At 43.1% G+C, this 21,905-nt stretch overlaps 1 protein-coding gene across 1 annotated transcript in view; it reads right to left on the bottom strand.

Annotated features, from left to right (window-relative positions):
* The window catches only part of tmeff2a (transmembrane protein with EGF-like and two follistatin-like domains 2a), an 85,254-nt gene that overhangs the window by 6,555 nt on the left and 56,794 nt on the right, over positions 1-21,905 (bottom strand). Inside the window, exons 5-8 of the mRNA XM_029136283.3 lie at positions 10,977-11,073; positions 3,443-3,591; positions 1,862-1,906; positions 173-299 (exon numbers count right to left, since the gene is read on the bottom strand). Coding sequence (XP_028992116.1) covers positions 173-299; positions 1,862-1,906; positions 3,443-3,591; positions 10,977-11,073 — 418 coding nt within the window. The remainder of the gene's footprint in view (positions 1-172; positions 300-1,861; positions 1,907-3,442; positions 3,592-10,976; positions 11,074-21,905) is intronic.

Raw genomic sequence — 21,905 nt, 5'->3', positions numbered from 1 at the left:
TGTTTATATTACTTACTGTTGAACATGTTCAGTCCTATACAGTCAACTGACTGAAGGGCCTGTTCCTGACACCTCTCCAGCTTTTAATAAAAAGGTAGAAATACTCCAAAAACACTTTTGCAGAAGTATGAGTCCACAAGGACCTTCTCCTGTGCACACAAAGGTTTGTTACCTGCAGGAGGGCTGGGCCAGGATGCTGGGGAACTGGCAGTCTCCATGGATGCAGTAGTTTTTGTAGTCGTCGGGACAGGGGATGTACAGACCACGGGCCTGACCGTTCTTAGGATCCTCTTTTATCTCTGTGGTGTGAACACATACAGAGGTTGAATGACAGTGTGCTTGGGGCTGTCTGTGCATATACACAGCATGCTAATGACAGACTCCTAGTTCTACTCATACTTATCTGATAGAGGATTCCAAAAGCTGCATGGGTCAATTCTATTTTTTACATCTGAATGAGATCACTGTCATATGTTCCCAACATTTGGTAAAAACACATTCTTCCAAATACATTAAAAAAATGGTTCTTGGCTCTAATAAAACATTTATAGTTTTTGAGTACTATATACATGAAAAATAGCATTTTCAAATGGTTATGTTTTTTTGCTTTAACAAAAAAAAATCAAGTAACCTTTACTTTAATCTATGAAATAGGTTGGTCAGCAGGATTATGCAATCAGATTACATTAAGTTAATGCAATTTTACACATACAGTAAAGCTTGTGTTTTGTTCAATACCTGATGCACAGGTAATGAGGAATTTCAAATTCAGGTGAACTATTTCATCAGGTTATGGGAAATATCTACGTGAAATAAGAATGATAAAGAACCTTTGGGGAAGCATTGTTGTCTAATGGAGCAAGCTGGGCTTGAACTGACAATCTTCTGCTTTTCAGACTAAAACTTCACCAACTGAGACACTTGAGCAGTACTGGTGCCATTGTTGAAAGAGTTGGTACTTAATTGGTCAAGCCTAAGCAATAAAGTGTTAATTCTATAATTTTTAATAAATTTCTTTGTTTTCAGTGTCCATAAATAACCATTAACCAATATATAACCAATCAACCTTAAATTTATTACATAAAATATTATATTATCATATTACAATCAGATTATAATCACATTATGGCAGCAGTAGTCCTCTTGTGGCTCAGTGAGTATAGCCTTAGCCTATGAAGCAGAAAGTTGTAGGTTCAAACCCCACCCCACCAAATCCATAAGTGAGACGCTTCACCCAAACTCCTGCAGCATGTTCCATTTGTGGCCGCTCACCTTTAGACCTGAGTTAAACTTAGTTAATGCTAAAACTGTTTGGCCTCTTAGTTTTGGGGTCGACTATAAATCAAGATTTGAGCATCAACTCACATGTTTTATCACCTAAACAACAAACAATATTTGAAATAGAACTTAAATAATAACTTCTGCTCAACCACTTTAACAGTTCTTCTTTTGCCTTAGTCAAAAATCCATTAATCGGCTCCAGACAGCGCAGAACTCGGGCGTGAGACTTTAAACAAGGATAAGTTCACATTATACGTGTTTCTACCTCCTTCCACTGGCTCCAGTATGTTGAAGGATTGATTTTAAGATAATATTCTTAATTTTCAAAGCCCTTCACAGCCTTTAACAAAGCCATCAGACCTGTTGATACCTGATGAGAGCTACTGTGTGTCTATACAGTGAGACTGGAGGTTGAACAGACAGAGCCTTTGCAGTTTGAGCCTCTAAATCTCAGAAACACCAGCCTACAGGTAGAAGAAGGTCTATTTTCAAGATTGAATTCAGACATCTTACATTTTATTGATAGATTTGATTATTGAGCTTTCATAAATCCATCTGCTACTCAAATGCATAAACCCACCTGTGAAGTGTCCATCCCCTCCTTTGTTCCCAGGAACAATTTCACCTATGAAGAACATAGACACCATAAAACAGGCCTTCAGGTAATTACTAAAGTGCCAATGCTGATCATAAGAAGCAACAGTAACATGGGCCCATCTGGGTCAAGTGTATGAATGTCAGAAGCCGTCTTGTCTGCTGTTTTATACCTGAGAGCAAAGGTCAGAAAGGATCAGAGGGAATAATGCACTTTTGTTCACCTCATTGACATTGTGCTGTGTGAATTCTCCTTTTCACAAAGGCCGACAAACCTCTAGCCAATCATAATCATTTTATTGCTATTGATTCCTTTCAGTGGTCAGCAAATTTATTTCCTTGAACTGAGGACCGTGTTTTCTGTGCAAGTAGTTTATGATCCTCAGAGGGGAGATGGAACAGACGAGACAGCTACAAGTTTTTTGCCGTTGTCTCCTTTTGATTTAATTAGCTCCACACTCTGATTTGGGCGATGGAAGATTGTTTTCTGCTGCGGCCAAGTCCACCCAAAGGGAAATGATAAGCCAGTGATGTTCAAATGTCATGGCATCCTCTGGCTAACACAAGGTTCATGACAAGCTTTCAATTGTTTTTTCCTCCACTGCCTGTCATCCAGACTGAACATTGTAGGACTGTGATCAAATCGATGAGGGAGGTCTGACCCAAAGGGTGAAACACGGAGGAGTACAGGTTTCTATTTGTGCTCCAGGAGCTGGTTTAGCCCTGATTGCTTTACTCCCCATTACCTCTCAAAGCTTTCATCTTCTCGATCAATTGTACTCCTTGTCCTGTGTGCCTGCAGAGCCAGTCAGATGCTTTCAGATGTTCTCATACAAAATAAAAGCCTCTAACAACTGACATTTGAACACCTCCCTAAACTGGGACAGTCTACACAATAAGTCTCTGACCATTTAAAAAAAAAAAGCACAACAATATTTTATATGGGTCTTTGTACATAATCTCCCATGTGGACCAGCAGTATGATTCTTTTTAGGGATTTAACCATACAGATTAAATAAATAGCTTCATCCTTGGAACCATTATAAACAAATACTGCATTCACATGAAAGAAATAATACTTAGTGAAACTAAAAAAAAGGAAAAGCAATCAGTAAAATGACTTATGTGGCTTGTGACTTATGTCGTAAAATGAGGCTATGTGGAGTTTTAATGAATGTTATTGCCCACTATTCGAGATTAATAAGATGAGTGAAGCTATCTTTAATTAGGAAATGCATGGAACGAGACACAGAATCATGCAGCCTGCATTTGCCTCTTCAAGCTGGCTCATTTGCCCTCATTGTCTCCCTTCAACACTTGAACACCTGCTCAGACAGGCAGATTGACAGCGTCCCTCCTGGTGTGTGTGTGTGTGTGTGTGTGTGTGTGTGTGTGTGTGTGTGTGTGTGTGTGTGTGCGCGTGTGTGTAAGTGTGGGCATGTGAGCATGTACGTGTGTGTGTGTGTGAGAGTGTGAACATGTGCGTGTGTGTGTGTGAGTGTGAGCATGTACGTGTGTGTGTGTGTGTGTGTGTGTGTGTGTGTGTGCGTGTTCTTGTGTGTCTGACCTTGGCAGCGGCCCAGGTACTTGACCTCGATGCGCTCCTGTTTCTGACAGGACGCCTCCTTCACCTGGCAGGGGTTGTCGTAGGAATGACCGTCTGAGGCACACACTGGGTTGAAGCTGATGTGGGTACAGTCAATGTTGCAAACACACCTAAAGAACGAGCAACAATCATATTAGAGCAGAAGCATTTTCTTCTAACTTCTAACTATAGCCTACTGTATAACCTAATTCTGTAGCAGAGACACAAATCGGTTGAAATTAATTTTCTCTTAGTCATGATGTTGGGCCACACACAGAAATCCTGCTTGAACTTTAATTTGACACATACAGAAGGTAATGGCTCCAACGGTTCATCAAGACACAGGCTGCAGAAAATATTTGATTGACAGCTGATCTGCACTGACAAAGGTGGAAATTAGTATAATTTTAGATGAAAGATACACATTGTGGCAGGAAATATAAAAAAGAATCGCCACCATTAGAAACATTAGATAGCACTGAACAGAACATGAAACTTATACAACATTCCAAAACTATTTGTTGGAAAAAATAAAGAATTTCGTGTTTCTGAGAACGGCTGATTTCCAGGCCGCCGACAGACACGGCTGTCACATGCTTGGCATTTATTATCATTGAAAGTTTCCTTTCTTTGTTACCAAGCAACTCATAGTCACTGATTATAAAAACATGAATCTGTTCTTCCTGTGTACGTCTGTGTACGATTGTTTTAAGCTAAATGTTACGTTTAAAACCTGTTTCTAAATGTGAAAGTCTAATAAAGGTCTGGTGAGTGATGGATTACATCCAGAACTATTGTGAACATGTGATTTCTGATCTCTTTGTCTTCAATCAGCTACTTCCTCCTAAATGCTGCTTTTTCTGTTGGAGACTGAAATGCATTTACTTCTCAGTGAATCAGCTGCTTGATGCTTTGGTTCTTGCAAATTAACCAGGCAATTTGCTGTCACACCACAATTTCTGACATTTAAGTGGGAGACGTTCTGCGGATGAGTGTGAGTCTGGGTGGCTGCTTCTACTGCGTATGAGCAGCATGTGAAGGGGCCATTGAGAGAGACAGAGGAGCAGCATGTACACCTGCAGGAGCAAACGCATGGGGGTGTATCATGACCCTTCGCTGTGTGGCAGGCCTGATCAGCAGAAATTGCCTTCCCCAGACACTTGCTGCAGAGCAGCGCTCCACACTGGATCCTGTAATTATAAATCTGTCATTATTTCACTGGCTTTTTTCATTCTCCCCCCGTGCCAGGCTCCTGATAAAAACAACCGTTCTGCCGCCTTACAGGAGCATTTGTACGTGACGCTACGTGGGCACCCACCGGCCCATAAACGCGTGCACCCCCCCACCCCCCACCCCCCAGACACAGACATATGTGGACAGGCATGCCCACCGACAGCCCTTCACAATCAGCCACCATGGTTTGTGCAGCTGACATTGATGTTGATTGCATGCAGCAAAGTGTGGCAGGGCTCGGCGATTGTTGTAATGATGGATCAGCAAAGTGGGAATGATGCCAATGGAGGCTTTGTCGTGCATCACTGAGGACACCGTGAAATGAAGGTGTGCATATCCAAGGTCCCACGTGGCGACGGTAGCCATGAAAGAGCTGCCGCTGCAGAAGGATGCACTATGACACTGTAAACACCGTGTTCTTAAAGCAGTGGCCTCCAGACACTTTGAGGTATTAGGGGAAAAACATGGAGCCCCGAACCTGCTACTTCACAGGACGTGTCATTTAGAGAGACAGCACACCCAAAGCCGACCACACTCGCCTGTGAACATGCCGTCATGTTTAGCTGCGCCGACAGTTTGCTTTCATCTGCTGACATTTCTGCTTTGACGCCTCACTGTCACCAGGTTTTCCTGGATATGAAGAAACAATCCTGAAGAGAAACCTGTTCACTGTAATTCTGTGTGTTCTCCAGTTTAGAGTGACAGTGATTCTGTCTATGGCAGGAGCTGTTCTGTTTGTGAGCAGCACATAACTGTTTTCATTTGCTTGTATTTAGGTTGTACAAAAATGAACCCACATAATGTAAAAAGATAAAGCCACCTCAATACACCGTCATGTATCGGACATGGATTCTATGAGACATCCAGCAACAACCGATACAGCTGTCAGTCTGTCTCATCTCCCTCTGCTTCTGTCAATGAGCTCAAACCAGACATTTTCACATACAGTAAATTGGGTGTGAAAACGCACAAGAGTCAAACTTGTATGAGACAACTAGTAGAAATGATACAAAGTTGTAGATGAACTAATGGTAATAACTCTTTCTTAAGGTATTCTTAAGGATACTTAAATTATGACAATGACCCAGATTTAAGCAAGAGACTATTGTTTCATTACTTCACATGTATAATGTGTTTCTTGCTGTATAGTATGAAATTTAGGGAAAAAATTGTCATACAGTGGAATTAACTATTTACATATTAATATTAATGGCACTATTACTGGTGTGATGGAATCTACTCCTATCTGGGGTGAAACGTGTCCCATACACATGAACAGAACCTAAAAACTGGATCCCAAGCACAGCGGCACAGCTGAGCACCACTAAACCCAAGAAGAATAAATGCCGCTAACTTAAAAATGATACAACACAGACTGTAATTTTGCAACAGTCGCCCTCAAGACAAGATTAGGCCGACAATTAACGTGTCTGTGTTATCGTGAAAAAGCATTTAAATGAGAATAGTTTCAGCAAAAACGAAGGCAGCAGCAACAGCGGAGAGTTTGAAAAGACAGGGAAGTTCTTTGAGTTAATTGGAATTTAAATGCACTATATATAATATAGGCTTAACGCTGCACAAATGTGTTGTACATACATGCACACCAACCCCCCACCACTTCCTATCACAGAGCAGCTTTCAAACTCCCAGGAGATGATTGTTGGTCAGTGGCTGATATCTTGGCCTCATGCATTTTTAATGAGACCTCTCACTTTCTTCACAATAGGCACTATACCGCTAGACTGCAGTATGTCAACACTTCCTAATGGCACCCTCACACACACACTCGAACACCCGCAGACCAGCGTGTGCAAGCGTGCGTCACGGACCAGCGCCAGACGGCGGAGCATTGTGAAAAATCCTGTTTTCTCCTGTTTTCTCTCACACACACCAAATCATTCCTTCACACACTCCGCTGAGAGGTGCAAAGGGGCAGAAGCGCGTTAAATGGGAGTTAGCAGCGTGCGCGGGTTCCTGTGCGAGAGGATACTGTCTTAGCGAGACGTTTTGTATTGATTAGTTCCCTGCGATTCCTTCCCATCAAAGCCCCCGGCCCAAATCCCAGGCTGTCTGCTCACTCCCCACTGAAAAGGGCACTTTAGACACACACACACACACACACACACACACACACACACACACACACACACACACACACACACACACACACACACACACACACACACACACACACACACACACACACACACGGAGCAGCCAACATATCCGCCGACCGCCTTGTGTTGTGTACAAATCCGTAGGAGCAACCCTTATTGCAACTGAACATAGCATTGATTTTCATAATCCTTGGCCTCAAATTTCACTGTAATCCTTTGAAAAGCGGCGCGGGAGAGGCAGGCTGGCAAAGGGGGGGGGGGGGGGGGGGGGGGGGGGGGGGGGGGGGGGGAGGCGAGGGAGGGGAGAGAGACACGGAGACGGGGGAAGCAGAACGAGAGAATATACAGAGGATACACAGTAAATATACAAACAATTACAGGCAGAGAACGTTTCAGGAGTCACACACAAACACACGGTTCTGTTTCCAGCACTTCAGCGAGAATTACTTATATTTACTGTGTGGCAACAAACCCAGCGCTAACCACTGCTAACCACCGCCAACCACCGCCATCCTGACCTACAGTAAACTGGACCAGACATTTCACATCCAGTTTTTTACTCATACTGTTCTAAATACAAAAAAGCACAAACTTCAACTTCCCACGTCAACACAAGTAATAAAATCTATTTATGTTGAAGATTTTGTGTGTTAATTTTCAAGAATTCTGTTTTCCACCACAGTAAAACAGAGAATAGACCTTGGTGTGAACCCTGGGGTGGACCGGGTGCCTTGGTGGAGTTGGATGTTCTCCTTGTGCCTGCGTGGCTTCTCTACAGATACTCTGGCTTCCTGCCACAGCCTACAGACATGCATTCAGGTTAATTGGAGACTTTAAATTACGTCTAGGGCTGAGTGTGGATGTGAATGGTTGCCTGTATATAGTATGTGGCAGGGCTGGGAAAGGCTCCCCATGGCTCTTATACAGTAGGATAAGCATTTCAGATAATGGATGGTTGAACTGATATTATTAGGCCTAAACATACAGCAAGGCAAACAGGACACGGAAGATGTTAAAGAGTAGAGTAATAGAGTAAAATAAGCCTTTTTACCTCTAGAGGTCCTCACAGGACATTGTCTCTCCCTGGAAGATCATTGTATGAGCTCCAACACCGCTACAAGTCGCTAGGCTTTGGGGGTCAGACTGCAGTGAATATGCTTTCCAGATTAATTAGTGGTTTAGTGGATGATGGGGTACACTGTCTTGCTACCATTGGCCCATCAGCTCTTAGATTGTCTCAGGCAGATCAGTGCAAATTTACAATGGATGCACCTTCAGCGTCTAGTTCATTTTGACTTATAAGACAATGGTGAACAAGAGGGTGAGAAATTAAGCCTTAAGGAAAGGACCATAAAAGGTGAATACACCTTGAGACGTGAGACAGCTGCTATTTCCCTGTCTTTACTCACAGTACAAATGGCAAAACATACACTTTAACCCTAAAGAGGTGAAATAAACCATGTACTGTAAAATCAAGGGGGGCGCAGGTCCAGCACAAAGACAAACCAAACAACTACAAAGACGCACAAATCAGACTAAATGAGGAACAAGATGAAAAATGACCGCAAACCAAGAAAACCGAGATGTTAAACTATAGGATAAAATCTCCATCACAAGTTTCTTAACAACCACAAATGGCCGTGAAGGGTAAGCAACGCAACTTCAAAGACACAAAACGACTCCAAGGAGATGAGAAATGACCACAGTGAAATGGAGAACAACCACAAATTTATCCGGAAGGTCCACATTATACGTCTAGTTGCACCACCCTCCACCCCCCCCACTGACTTGCCCTCCGCTTGGCTTTTCATTGAAATGCCTCCATAGAATGGGTTCAATAGGGACACGAGTGCTTATTGAAAAGCCCCTCAATCCTTTTTCAGGAAGTCTAGCGTGGTGTTGATATAGCATGTGTCCCTATACTCCCCGTCTATCATGAGCTTGCTATCTCGTTCCCCTCCACCTTAATTGTGTCAACACTGATGGTGCTATTGATGCGTTTGAAAGCCTGGGCTTTTGTGGGTAATTACAGTCATACACCACAAGTGAATCTAAATGGGTCTCTGTGCGACTCTGTTGATTCTTAAGGGTAAACTGGTGCTTTTTGCCTCATGCCTCCAGAATAAAGACTACACAAGGGTGGTGGTGGAGGGATTGCAGGGTTCTGTGGCACAGCAGTTTGTTGAATAGTTCAGCCAGGATAAAATATTTAAAAAGCGTTGAGTTCATATTTCTGTTTTATTTGAATCCCTGTGGTAAATCATAAAAGATGCAACTATGCTAATTTTGCAAAAAGACTTTAGGAGGATCGGCTGAAATAGCAATTTCCTCTTGATCGGGCTGCTCCGTGAAAGTCAGAGCATAATCTCTGAGCACATTATGCAGCACATTATTCATTCTAATATGCATACGTTCTTTACTCCTGTCAAAATGTAGAAAACTAATCAAAAGAATTTTGTTTATGATTTGATGAATTCATGGCATAGATGTTGCTACTGTACAGAGTTTTGGCCTGGACCACACACTTGCTTCAGTTTTAGATTGTGTTTTAGTGATAGAAATGGGTTTGATGTCGCGCCATTAAACTCTTAAAAGTCTGTTTGCACGGTTGCAAGTATGAAAAATTTGAAATAGTTTTAAAAATGTGCTGATCATCTTTCTTGGAGTCAAAATAGTGGACTCAGAAAGAAGAAGATCTGATGGTTAGCTGCAGGTTAATTCATGTAAAGTTAAGACCTGAAGACATTTTACAACAAAGCAACACAAGAAAAAGGAAACATGAGTCACAACTGATGATAAAACAATGTGGAGTGGCACCGTCTCCTGATTGGTTCGTCTGATTCCAATTGCTGTATTGTTTGCATGAAAATAAAAATGACACGTATCATAAACACATCATTTCGCAGTCACCTGCTCTTTGATTACGGCCTCTCGCTCTCCACTCATTGTTTGATTAATTGACAGTGTGTTTGATTAAATTCAGCTGCCGCCTGATTAGAATAACCTGTCATTTTAATCAAAGCCATCTTACGCCGAGCCAGCGGTTGGCTGCTGTTTGATGAAAATTACCTGCTGTTGGGTCGCAATTACCTGTCTGATTATTTGCAAAAACATTCTTATCAAAACACCTCGGAGCATTTGGAAGATTAAACAGTACTTTTAATACCCTTGGCTTACTGAAACACGCATTCATGTCGGTGTCAACTGCTTCCGAATCAGACGAACCTGTTCAACCGCTGTAAGTTTTCTGTTTACACACACAGTAGACGGTGCGTTTTGCTGTTGTGACCTTATGAATTCTCAATTAGGGACGGAGAAATTTCCAATAAATCTATTTCTGTGTTTTAGTAGAATATTAAGGTGCATTAGTGGGAGTGGGAGGCATCAGGAGAAGTGGACTCCAGCTGTTTGGTATTTGGAACAAGTCTCCGAATGCATCACGAAGCGGTTCCTTGGCATTATGGTTATTGCACACAAGGGTCCATTATCCTTCCATTACATGGAGCAGTTTGTTAGAGTCATACTCCCAGGGCACATCTAATTTCTAGTGGTACATCTGGGATCTTACGTAAGTGCTACCTTTTGTTTTTTGGCGTACACCAGCTGATCCGCACGCAAATCAGAAACGTTCAGGCTTCATTCGGGCTTCATTCATGCCGAAGAGCGCAAATAAATAAATGCTGATGTTATGTGCGGCTGGAAAACAGTTCACCAGTTGAGCCTGTATCTAATTTAGCTCTGCACCTGTGTACGATATGCCCCCGAGGACGCTCGGAGAGCTGCAACCTGCTCCAGTAAACGGTTAAATATAAAACAAACATTTCTCCTCTCAGAACTAGTTCTCCTTGTGTGAGTCAAAGTCATTTTTGGTCTGACATTGCCAAGTCCTGTAAGGGTAGTAATTGGATTTCCAGAATAAGCGAAAATCTCCTTTCTCTCAGTGCTCTGCTCCAGTAATTGAGGTTAAATGAAATGGTCAACCGTGCACTGCACCTCAGTGGGTGTTTGTCAGCTGGCATGGGCGTAGAGGCTTCTAATCTGAATTCTTAGTGTTCATACAGGCTGATGTGTGATTTTTAAAGACCGGAATGTACCAATTTAAATCGGGCTTTTGTCGCGTGGCTTTGAGCAACGAGGACGGGGGCTGTTTGTGCGCGCGGACTCACCAGACGTCTTCCGCGTCAACGTCGCACTCGGCCCCAAACTGACAAATGTCACAGGTGGACGTCTCCTTCTGTCCCGTCTCGGCCGAACCCTCTCCTCCTGAAACGTCAACGAGACAAACAGCAATAATGTGAGGCGTGCCTCATTCACAAACCTGTAACACGAGGGCAAGAAATCAAACATGGACACCTCAAGTGCATTATTCTGCCATGTCCCCTAATAACCCCCCCCCCACACTCCCTTGTCTGACTCTCATCTATCACTCTCAAATCCCCACTGATCTTTCTGAAGTCCCACTTTTATTTCATGGCGCTGATTTTCTCACGCTGTGAGTGCGAAGGCTCCTCGGTGGCGGTGTGGGCACTGGCGTCAGGCTTACGGTGGCTTAGAGACCCCGCCGGTGCATATCACGCCTCATGAGCGGCCGAGGGGGAGAAGGAAGAGGGAAAAAAAAGCAATCTGGCCAATCTCAAATTGCATTCTCCTACCACAGAGGACTCCTCCAGTCTCTGCACGCTTTCGCTCTTATTCTCTTTCCCCCTCGGCCCTCTTCTCCATTAGACAGGCTCTATTTTTAAACTTAGCAAGGCCCATGAGGACAACTTCGCAAAAGAAGATGAAGAGGTGGAACTTGGCATCATTTCCCCATGTCATATCTTTAATCTCCCCAACACACACACACGCAGACACGCACACGCACCCACACCACTGCCACCACGCATTGCTCCCTGGTGTCGCCTCTTCCTGAAACTTTTGTTATTTCTTGGGATCCCTCACGACGTGAGGGGGGGATTGGAATGAACCCCGGCACAAGGCTTCAACCTGATTTCCTGTCGTGAAGCTAAAGTTGGGTTTGACTCTTATTTCGGGGTCAAAGTCAGTTAACTCTGCTCTCCTGGAATCTGGATCTATCTAAAGAAGTGATGGTGTGATGGGACTCATCCATAGCTCTGCTGTGGCCTATAGGAGAGCCAGACTCCTTGTCTGAGATGAGATCACGCTCATCTCAGACCTTAAACTGCCTCTTGGAGCTGTGCCTGTCGTTGCAGCCGTGCCATTTGCAGTCAGGCGGCGTCTTGCGCATCACGTATTCACAGCTTTACCTTCAGGTCACAGGACCGGCAGGTGTGAAGCTGTGTTGGTGCGCAGCCCACCGCTGGAGCCCAGATCATCTTAGCATGCACAGAAAATATTAGCTTGATATATTGGAATGGATTCTTAAAAAAAGAGAGTCCACTGGATTCATTCATTTCTACTGCTCCATTGAAGCAAAACTAAAAAATTAGGGACGTTTTTAGCGCAGCACGATTTAGTTTGATATCATTGTGTGACTTGCTGATCCCTATGACGGTCCTGTTGTTCCCCTCTTTCAGCTTAATGGTGTGTTATTGCTTATTTGCTTATTATCTGCCTTCAACCCCACCAGCGCTGCTCTACCTTCTGTCAGTCAGCTTGTTCTCCAGCCCAAACGGAGGGGAGCAGCTTAAGAGTGGATGTCCCGGCAGCACAATTTAACAGATGCAGCTGTGACTTGCAAGCATCGTTAACAACTTTGATACAGTTTCTCCTGGTTTAGCAGCAGTGGTGCAGCTGTTATGATGTAATGGCAGCAGCAAATGAGATCTGCATCTCCTATGGTTCTACTGCAACTGCGCTCCAACAACCTGCTGCAGGAATACAATACAGAATATGGAATAACATTTAGCATCAGTACCATTAAAGTGCTTTAGATTGAAACGTATATATTGACTTCATGTTGCGATTGTGTGTAAATCTCTTGGCTTCCTCTCAGCTATTCATTTCCAGGTTAAATAGATTAAAGCAGTGGATGTTCCAGCTACTAGAGCCCAAACAACCTGAAACAAGTGGATCATTAAGGAAACACGGGTGGAAGAAAAATCACAGGGCCACATTCAAGGCTGCTGACTTCCAGGTTGAAGAATAAACTCACAGCACAAATTTATCCCCCTGCGTTGACTAAATAGCTGCAGTGCGAGTGGAACGGACTGTGCAGCCTCAGACACACGTGCGTTGTTTGACGTCTTTCAATCAGTGGCAGCGGTGACGCAAATCAGAGGTAGAAAACTCCAGTCACATATAATCATCATGAAAACAATATACGCCCACTCCATATCTGAGAATTCACTTTCATTCAGACACTGCTCAGCTCCTCAGCTGGTAAAAGTAATTATGAATTGCTTTACAAATCAAATCATTAAGGCCAAGGATCATCAGACTCTTCAATGTGCAGGTTCAACAGCTTTAGTGCATTTGATGCTGAGCTCATTTTGTTGCTGCGTTAACTTCAGCTCATCCAAATCCTGTACTGACCCAATCCCAGGTTGACTAGTTATTGAATTATAACATTCATGATGTGCAAACACCTGGTGATCATGCAGGATGTTGGCCTTTGTCCATCATAAGATTAAATCCATTATTTTCAGCATCAGTCACTCAGACTATGATGTCACAGCCACTGTAAACAACCGACTCTACATTAAACCAATCTTTACATTAAAAAAGTATGTGAATTCCAACACTTTGAAAGTGTGTTGTCACTGTTGTTCTCAGGTGTTCAGCTGTGCCTGACAGTTCTATTATATAGGCTTGTTGTTTGTCTCACACCAGAGCTGGGTTTAGTCGATGCAGGGACTGCAGCTGATTGAATTAGCTAGTTGTGACTCCTGGAGCGCTGACGTAAAGGCAATTTCCCTTACTTCCACCTGTCATGTATGTTGTGGTGTGTGAAATTTTCCGAGCTCCAGCGGGCACTTGAGCCGACCGGCCTCTCCAGCCTCTCTGTCAAATGATCGGCTCCACATAAAGGCCTGTGGGCAGGCGAGCGTGTAAGCTCTCCCACGGCTCTGCTCTCCCGCGATCGCAGACGGGAGGAAAAGAGGGAGGCGGTGAAGGAGAGGGCGAACATCCGCGCTCCTCCTCTCATTCCCACTCGCGTCTCCTATTGCACGTGTGCGCGACGCCAACAGCCAGCGCTGTCTCCACCTCATCCGCGTCCTTTTCTCCCTCAAACTGCCGCTAACACAGGCGCAATTACCCGAAGGTGACTGGGGACAGGCCGTGTTTTCCACTCCTCAAATCCCTGATAGAGTCTCCTGTAGCACTAACACAACATCTCCTCTGTTTCTGTGTCTGCTAATCCCTCGAATCAGGAGACACGCTTGGGTAATGACTGAAATGATTAGCCCTTCTGCTACACCCACACTCCCTCGGCGGCTCATACACCACCTAGTATCGATCCGCGCCCGGACCAGCGCGCTGGACTGACCTCCTCAGTCATTACAGTATAAACCCTTTGTTTGGTCGCTTCTTTTTGTTCCATTTAGGTAAATTAAATTTTTCACGAGTATGTACTGTACCTTTTATGTGAGTTGGGTGAAATGCAAAGAAAAAAAAATAGATAACAACTTCAGAGAATATGAGATTAGACAGAAACGATGAGATAAAGGGCAGATAAGCAGGATGAGGGATAAAATGACAGAGGAGCAGAAATAGGGGATCTGTCATGAGGGTGCCGCAGGGTTTTCATCCGGGGGTTAAAGAGCATCTCTAATCTCCTTACTCTGTCTGGAGCGCGCCAATGCAGTAAATACTACACACAAACCAGTGCTCCCCCGATCGTAGGACATGACAGACTTCAGCCATGTCCTCTAGAAAACCCCAGCAGCACCGACTCATTTACTGCTAACTATTATTATTCAAAGATGGTCAGCAGATTTTTTCATATTTATCACAACAGATATAAGTTGGTGTCATGGTGTCTGCAAGCAGCTTTACATTAGTCTAAGTTGAGGGTGCACTCGTCTCATAAGAATCATCTGTATCTGCATCATCTCCAAGAGTGACCTGGTCTCCAGTAGAGTTGAGATGAGTTGAGCTGAATAATGATACTCAACACCTTTAGTAAGTATTTTATGATATTTGTTAAGTCATAAGACTGAGAAAATGAATAGATTTAGAAAATTTTAGGTTTAGTACAATGTACAAAATAGTAAAGAAATGCAACATACAGTATTCCTTTGTTTAACATCATTTGTGTTGTAGAACATCACAAAGGCACTAAATGACCTGTAGTGAACCTAGAAGTTTGCGAAGAGCCAATCGTGAGAGCTTGAATGAGCCACAGGATTTAATGGCTGCGATGGGACACGCCGTTGCCAGAGTGATTCACCTGTCGCAGCTTTGTGGCTGCTGAAAACCTTCCCATGGCACCTGCGTTGGCCATTCCTAAATGGCGTGTTTTAGACGGAACCTAAATGGAAGAAAGTTCAATGGTCTGATGGTTCAGCAGCCCAGAAAGTGCTGGTAATGGTGGGGTAACGCTAATGGCTTAAAACCAGCCGTGTCAGCCTCGAGCCACTGCAGACTTGAGTTATTTTGTATGATAATAGCTAAAATGTGAATTGCACTGTCCAGACAACTGTTGCCTCGGCTACAGTTGACTCACCCTGATCTATTTTCAGCACAGTAACTCTATAAACTTTGTAAACTTGCATTTGGCAAATTAAAGCAAGCATGTTGCTTTATATTGTGCGTGCACATACACAATCATGGCTTGTGAGCAATTCTCCTCTTTCTGTGGATACAATAGGAGATCTGAGAAAAGCAGGAAATAATAGAAAATACACAGACACACCCCTACACATACACATGAAAACACACACACACAAAAACACAAACAAGAGATTTAGGGCACTCTAACATGTGGCTATCATACAGATGATGGATGAAGCCCACACACCCCTGGAAAATAGAGCAGGACCACTACGACCTTGGTTGGGAACACACTAGGGAGAGACAGAAACAGAGAGAGGCCTGCACTGATACGTCCTATTTCCTGTGTGTGTGTGCATGCGGTCGGTGAAACAGATGCAGCAAAAGCCCCACACAGCTCACTGTTGTTACAGCATCACCTTTCCAGAGACTTCAGAGGAGAACTGTTAATTTAAAACTCCCCACAGCATTTATAGGTTTAATAATATTAAAACAATCACAAGGCTGAACTTCATTTAGAGATTATATAATTCATCTCATGTAAAAGTACATCTTACGTTTCTCCATGTAAGCTTTGCATTGAATATTTCTAATGACTACTGGACACAAAATAAATGCACCATGGCAGCAAAACAAAATTATTTCTATTGGCAGGTGTGATAAATGTTACCTCAGGCCGTGTTCTTCCTGTAAATGGACATGTGATCCATGAAAGGTGATACAGGAAGCAATAAACATGAGCCGAAGCGCTGATAATGGCCTTAATGATGATACTGAATCCGTGGTACAGTAACATCGCATCAACATCGCAGCGTAGCCGGTACACACGTTAACTCATCTACGATGTAATCTTTCAGTTGTGTGGAGAGCTCCATTAAAGGAAGACAGTGCTGACAATTAAACTATGAAACCCATCAGTCAAAATGACATTATCAACGGGCCACTGCCCCAAGTGGCCGACCTGACAGGGCGAGCTGGGCCAGAGAACAGAAGACAGCCAAATAATCCATAAACATAATGGACATCAATATTGAAAAGATGACAGATGAGACTGCCGACAGAGGCCGGGATTCAATTTCGGTTGGTTTTTTTCCTGCAGGAGACCATATCGCATTTCACAAAGTCATTTGTCAGCCATAAGGCCGATGAGGACAAGTCAAGCTCGTCCAAAGAAGTGAGCCAAGGGCGGTTGTTCTAGTGACGCAAATGACAAAATGAATCAGGCACAGAGTAATAATGACGCCATATAAATAATGATCCCATCAAAATGCACGGTGGGCACGAGGATGGAAACACATCCTAGAACTAGTGTGACCAACAGAAAACCTAGAAAACCACATTAAATGGCTGAGTCAGAGGCATTTACAATAAACAGTGAAATAAAAAAACCCCTCAATTTTTCACTGTAACAGATTGTAATGTTTTCATTTCATCCCAGTACTACCAGTACTAGTAAAACCACCAGTAAAAGGGGGATGCTGGACATAGGAAGAGGATTGCGGTATGTGCAGAGTTTTTACTGATATCAGCAGAACATCAGAAATGTCCACCAACAACGAGAACTGAGGCGATGGAGGGAGGAAGTCCTGGTCACTCACAGACGACCCCAGAAGAAGAAAAACTCACAATCTACGTTTAAACATAAAACATAAGCTCCCTATTATCTAAACGTGCTATCCACGCTAATAGCAGGTATAAAACCAGCTTGTGTGGCCCACATTTAAGAGTCTAGCCATACTGGGACCACCTGCTAAATGTCAATACTCCAATTAGAAAGGTGACACTGCCCCTGTTTAGATCCTCTTATTAGTCTGGGACAAAGGTTCTAATAAGCAGAATATTCAGACCTGTTTCTAAAAGGCACGTCATTCAGGAATGGTGCCGGTAAATATCACTATTAAACTACGCTCTTAGCCAAAGTCTTTCCTTCGGCACCTGCATATTAAAGCATGCCACCTTTTGAACATTTCTACTTGCTCTGTGGAACCCAAGGATTCCTGTTGTTGCCATTAGGAAGGTCAGGATGCTGTTACTGTATTATGTCATTCTTACAATTCTTAATTTAGCCCTGGTTCCAGTACACAAACATAACACTGATAACCTTGAAACCTATTGTTGCTGTATTTTCTAGGTGATTAATGTTTTTCCATGGTATGCTGTAACTGTTTAGCTGACCTTGATTAGCTTGTAGCTAAAGCTAGGGGCATGTGTGTTACTCTCATTCTGGATGATTCTGACAACATCGCTATCAGAAGCTCAGCACTAGAGAAACTCTGAGGTGCGTTTGGCTCCACAGAATCTACAGGCAGCTACAGTACAGTAGGTACAGTATTGTGCAAATATTAATCACCGTTTTTGTTGTTTGTGCATAAACAGGTGGGTGGAGGACAACTATTACTTTATGTTAAAATACCAACCAAGTCATTAGAAACGTATCTGATTGGGCCCCAGGACATCCTTACAGTGAAAGCGACTTACAGGAGATGAGTCATTGTAATAGTGTCACATTTGTTGAACTATTTTGCTTTGCTTCTTTTTCTTTGATCAGAAAAAAAATCCACAAGAATGTTTTAAATGAAATGACAGTAAAGGGTTTGTATTTACTGTACACTGTAGCTTTACTACTTTTACTCAAAGCTCCCACATTGCTTCCTATTGGTCCGTTTGCACACACACTCACACACCAGTGGCCGAGCAGCCATGCAGCTCACTGGACCCACCAGGGGCAGCTTCAGTGTCTGGCCCAAAGGCATTGACCTAAGACAGGAAGAGCAAGGAATCCGATGATTGGTGCATGACTCAGATAATGGTCACGGCAGGGTGTAATTACTGCTGCCCATGTATTATTATAACCCAAGTAGTACTGATGAGGATCTCAGTATACTGTGTATTAGTGTCATGTACTGCACTGATGCATTTCACACATATTTTGCAGCAGCATTTGTTAAGACATCACCTTTTAGTGCTTGTCAGACAAAATGTATGTAGCTGAGCAGTTCAACAGCTTGAGCATTTTGTACACAGGAGGAAAAAAAACAGTATTTTTATTTCAGGCAGCAGTCTGTGCTGTATTTATGTCCTAACCAGACGCACCAGCATCATTATTTTACCCAGAACAACGTGTGCTTGCATTGCTGTGTGGGGGACATTAATCACCATAGCTGCTCCCAGGCCAAGTTGACTACTATTATCACCATTACTGACGTGTTTTGTTTCACTTCACTTATGTTTGTCTGAAATGCTTCTATTACACTGACAGTAAAACAAAGCAAAACCAAGGCAAAGCAAGTCTGAAGCTCTCATCACCACAAACACTCCGATCCGGTGCCTGCGTGAAGTCCAAAAGTGTCGAGCTACAGTCTGGGAAAAACTACAATTTGCCCTGATCATGTAGTTCCAGTCCACGAACAAGGTCCCCAACTGGGTCACAGCCTTTCTGAATGGATTAAAAGGAGGAATTATGGCTTTAAAACTTCATCTTTGCCAGCTTGGGGAGGATTAGACCCTGCATTCTGCTCTCTCCTCACCTGAATGGCTCAGTGCCCGTCTTTCAATCCTGTCACATGTCTGCAGTCACTGAGGACTTTGGAAAGGCACATTCACCTTCCTCACGAAACTTAAGGAAAGCGATCTGTATACACCGTATGGTTGCACGCTTTTTAATCCTACATACTTTGTTTTTTGGGGGTATTAATAATGCTGTAATTAATGATGATGAATAAACTGGAAGGTTGCTTGCAGCAGCAAAGTCGACGGATTGTGTCCATATGTTAAATTCCTCCTATCAGCACCTATAAAATCTGTAGCCAAAAAATGATGGTCAATGCTAGTCCCCATCTGTTCATACGTCCACTGATCTGATATCATAAACACTATATATTATGATTGTGTGATTATTGAATAATGTTAGATTTTATTCAGACTATATTTCTGAATGTTGGACAGATCTGCTGTAGTCGTTTCACCTGCTTCCAGCCTCCAGGCTATTCAAAGCCAACTTTTGGTATTTAAATTCCTTCTCACCAGACTCTGTATCTGAAGAGAACTTCATGCTAAGTCAGTGGTGACACACTAACTTCATTCCACAATTTGATTTCAGTGCGGGACTGCAATCCGTAAAAGCATATACCAAATACTAGGAAAAGAACCAGAAAGGTTTAAGAATCTGGAATCTGGAGGCGCTTAATGATATTATGTAAAAGGTATTTCAGAGTACACTGCCCCCTCAACAACAGAGTGTAGAATCAGCCTTTGTGCCTTTCTCCCTCCCCGTTTACTACAGTGCACACAAGCTTTTTCAGCCCATCCCTGTGTTGGGTCCCAGACAAGATTCTCCTTTTAATGTGTAAATACGCTGAAGTAGCCTAAAGCGAGGCACACTGGACTTTCATATAACACAAAGAGAAAGCAATGCAGGCTCCTTCTCCCTAAAGAGGACGAGCCATCTATTTTGAGTTTGATTTTACAACATTACAAAGCCGCTCCCAGCATGCACCAACAATAAAGCCTCACTAAATCATATACTCCTTTGTTTTGTCTTAATTTCAAGTCATCTAATTTTATACGAGTGCACCGGCATGGAATGGAAATGCAACTGATGCCCACTATTTGGACAGGGGTTTTGTCTCTCCTTCCTCCATTATTCGTCCTTTATGCACACACAGTGCGTGGGGATGCTGGAAATTCATTCTCATATCTCACATCAGCATGCTTGTTGGAAATTCTATTAATTTCTCTCGTAGCTCACACAAGCGGCTTGGCTCTCCAGCCACGACGTATTTACTCTGCGAGCCCCAGCACAATGTGGAGAAAATACAGGAATTAACAGGCAGGAAGTGACAAACACATCTCTTTTGCTGCTTCTATCCATTTTTTCTGTGCAGCCTAGTGGAAAATTGTGCTCCATTGGCTTTCAAGGACAACTAGCGTCTTATCTGGACCTATTAACTGCACCTATATACATTATGAATATATAAAATACATTTTTATACTGTGGAAACAGAGGAGAGAGGATTTAGATTTTAGTGTCAATTGTGAGAATTTTACATTTACGTCTTGGTTTTAGGGAGGAAGCAACATCTGGGATGCAATGAACTACTTTGACTTAAAGAGAAAACAATAAACTACCACTATACATTTCTCACCCTCTAGCTGGCAGCGTACCACCTACCTTCACTGCGTGCAGATGCTACAGTCACCCAACATCACAGCAAACTAGACGGCAGCAGCCGTGCTCTTCTTAGAGTTTCACCAAATATGTAATTATACGCTGCAGTTTTGGAGGAAGATATTACTGATGGGTTAGCGCCGCTGTAGCTGCGAGGGCTAATTGGAGGATGCATGCGATGTTTGGAGTGCTTCTCAACTGGGGCGTGAGTAGTCATTGTTCAGTTGTCGAGTTGTTCATCAACACAACGATGTAATAAAAGCAATTTTTATCCATATGCTCAAGTACCATTACGCCCGGCCAGTGGCTTCGAACAGTATTACATATCTTGTAGCAAGCGTGACAGCTGTCAGATATGTGCCCAGGCTCGCTGGAGTCTTTTTAGAGCCAAGTCTTATCTTTAAAAAAAATATGTCAGTCCCTGAGGCAGGAAAAGGACAAAATGAAACGACAGAGGGAACGAGTGGAATGACGGAGAGTGAGACAAAACACTACAGTATGTGTTGTGTGCATTGTACTGTATATCTACTGTATATTAATGCACCATACTGTATTTGTTCTGTAACTGAAAACACAGCATGGCCTCTGAGTCTTTCTGTAGTAGATGTCACCCACTGTATGTGTTGCGTAGTTAATTTGTTGTGGGGCACAACACGATACTGCTGCACTGGACTATTGGTGTACAGCACCTCCACTCTTTGTTGCAGTGGGCATACAGTAAATTGTGTATGGTCTCAACAGAGATTTTAACTACAGAGCTTATTTTTGTAGTCACTGATACCATTGGCATATTATAATATGGACCACAGAGCAGCTGCACATCACCTCTCCACTCAGAGCTTCACTGACTTAACTCCACGATTGCAGAACACTCGCTGCAACCAGCTTATGCTGACGTCATCGGCTGCGGGTTCACAGACCTTCTAACCATCTAACCCAAACTTTATATTTTTGTGTGAAGTCTGTCTGTCTCTTAAGTCAATTTATCACATCAATTCAAGCATTTCTATGAGGTTCACCTTCTCCTTTCTTTCCACTGTACATGTAAATATTATGTAAGGAAGAGCCGGCCAAAGGTTAGCAGTGCGCCCGGAGGAAGCTGAACTTTAATGCACTGCTTTACAACAATTTGCCAGTGATAATGGATATTTGAAAGCTCCGACTGACCCTGTAAAGAATAAAACTGAACTCCACCAACGTCTTGACTCAATTAAAACTGACTCCTTTGCCCTAGAAAACCTCTGTTATTCAC

The sequence above is a fragment of the Betta splendens genome, chromosome 21 (genome assembly GCF_900634795.4).
Source record: "Betta splendens chromosome 21, fBetSpl5.4, whole genome shotgun sequence".
NCBI classification, from domain to species: Eukaryota; Metazoa; Chordata; class Actinopteri; order Anabantiformes; family Osphronemidae; genus Betta; species Betta splendens.
The sequence above is the reverse complement of the archived record's forward strand: the minus strand, read 5'-3'. Positions and strand labels throughout refer to the sequence as shown.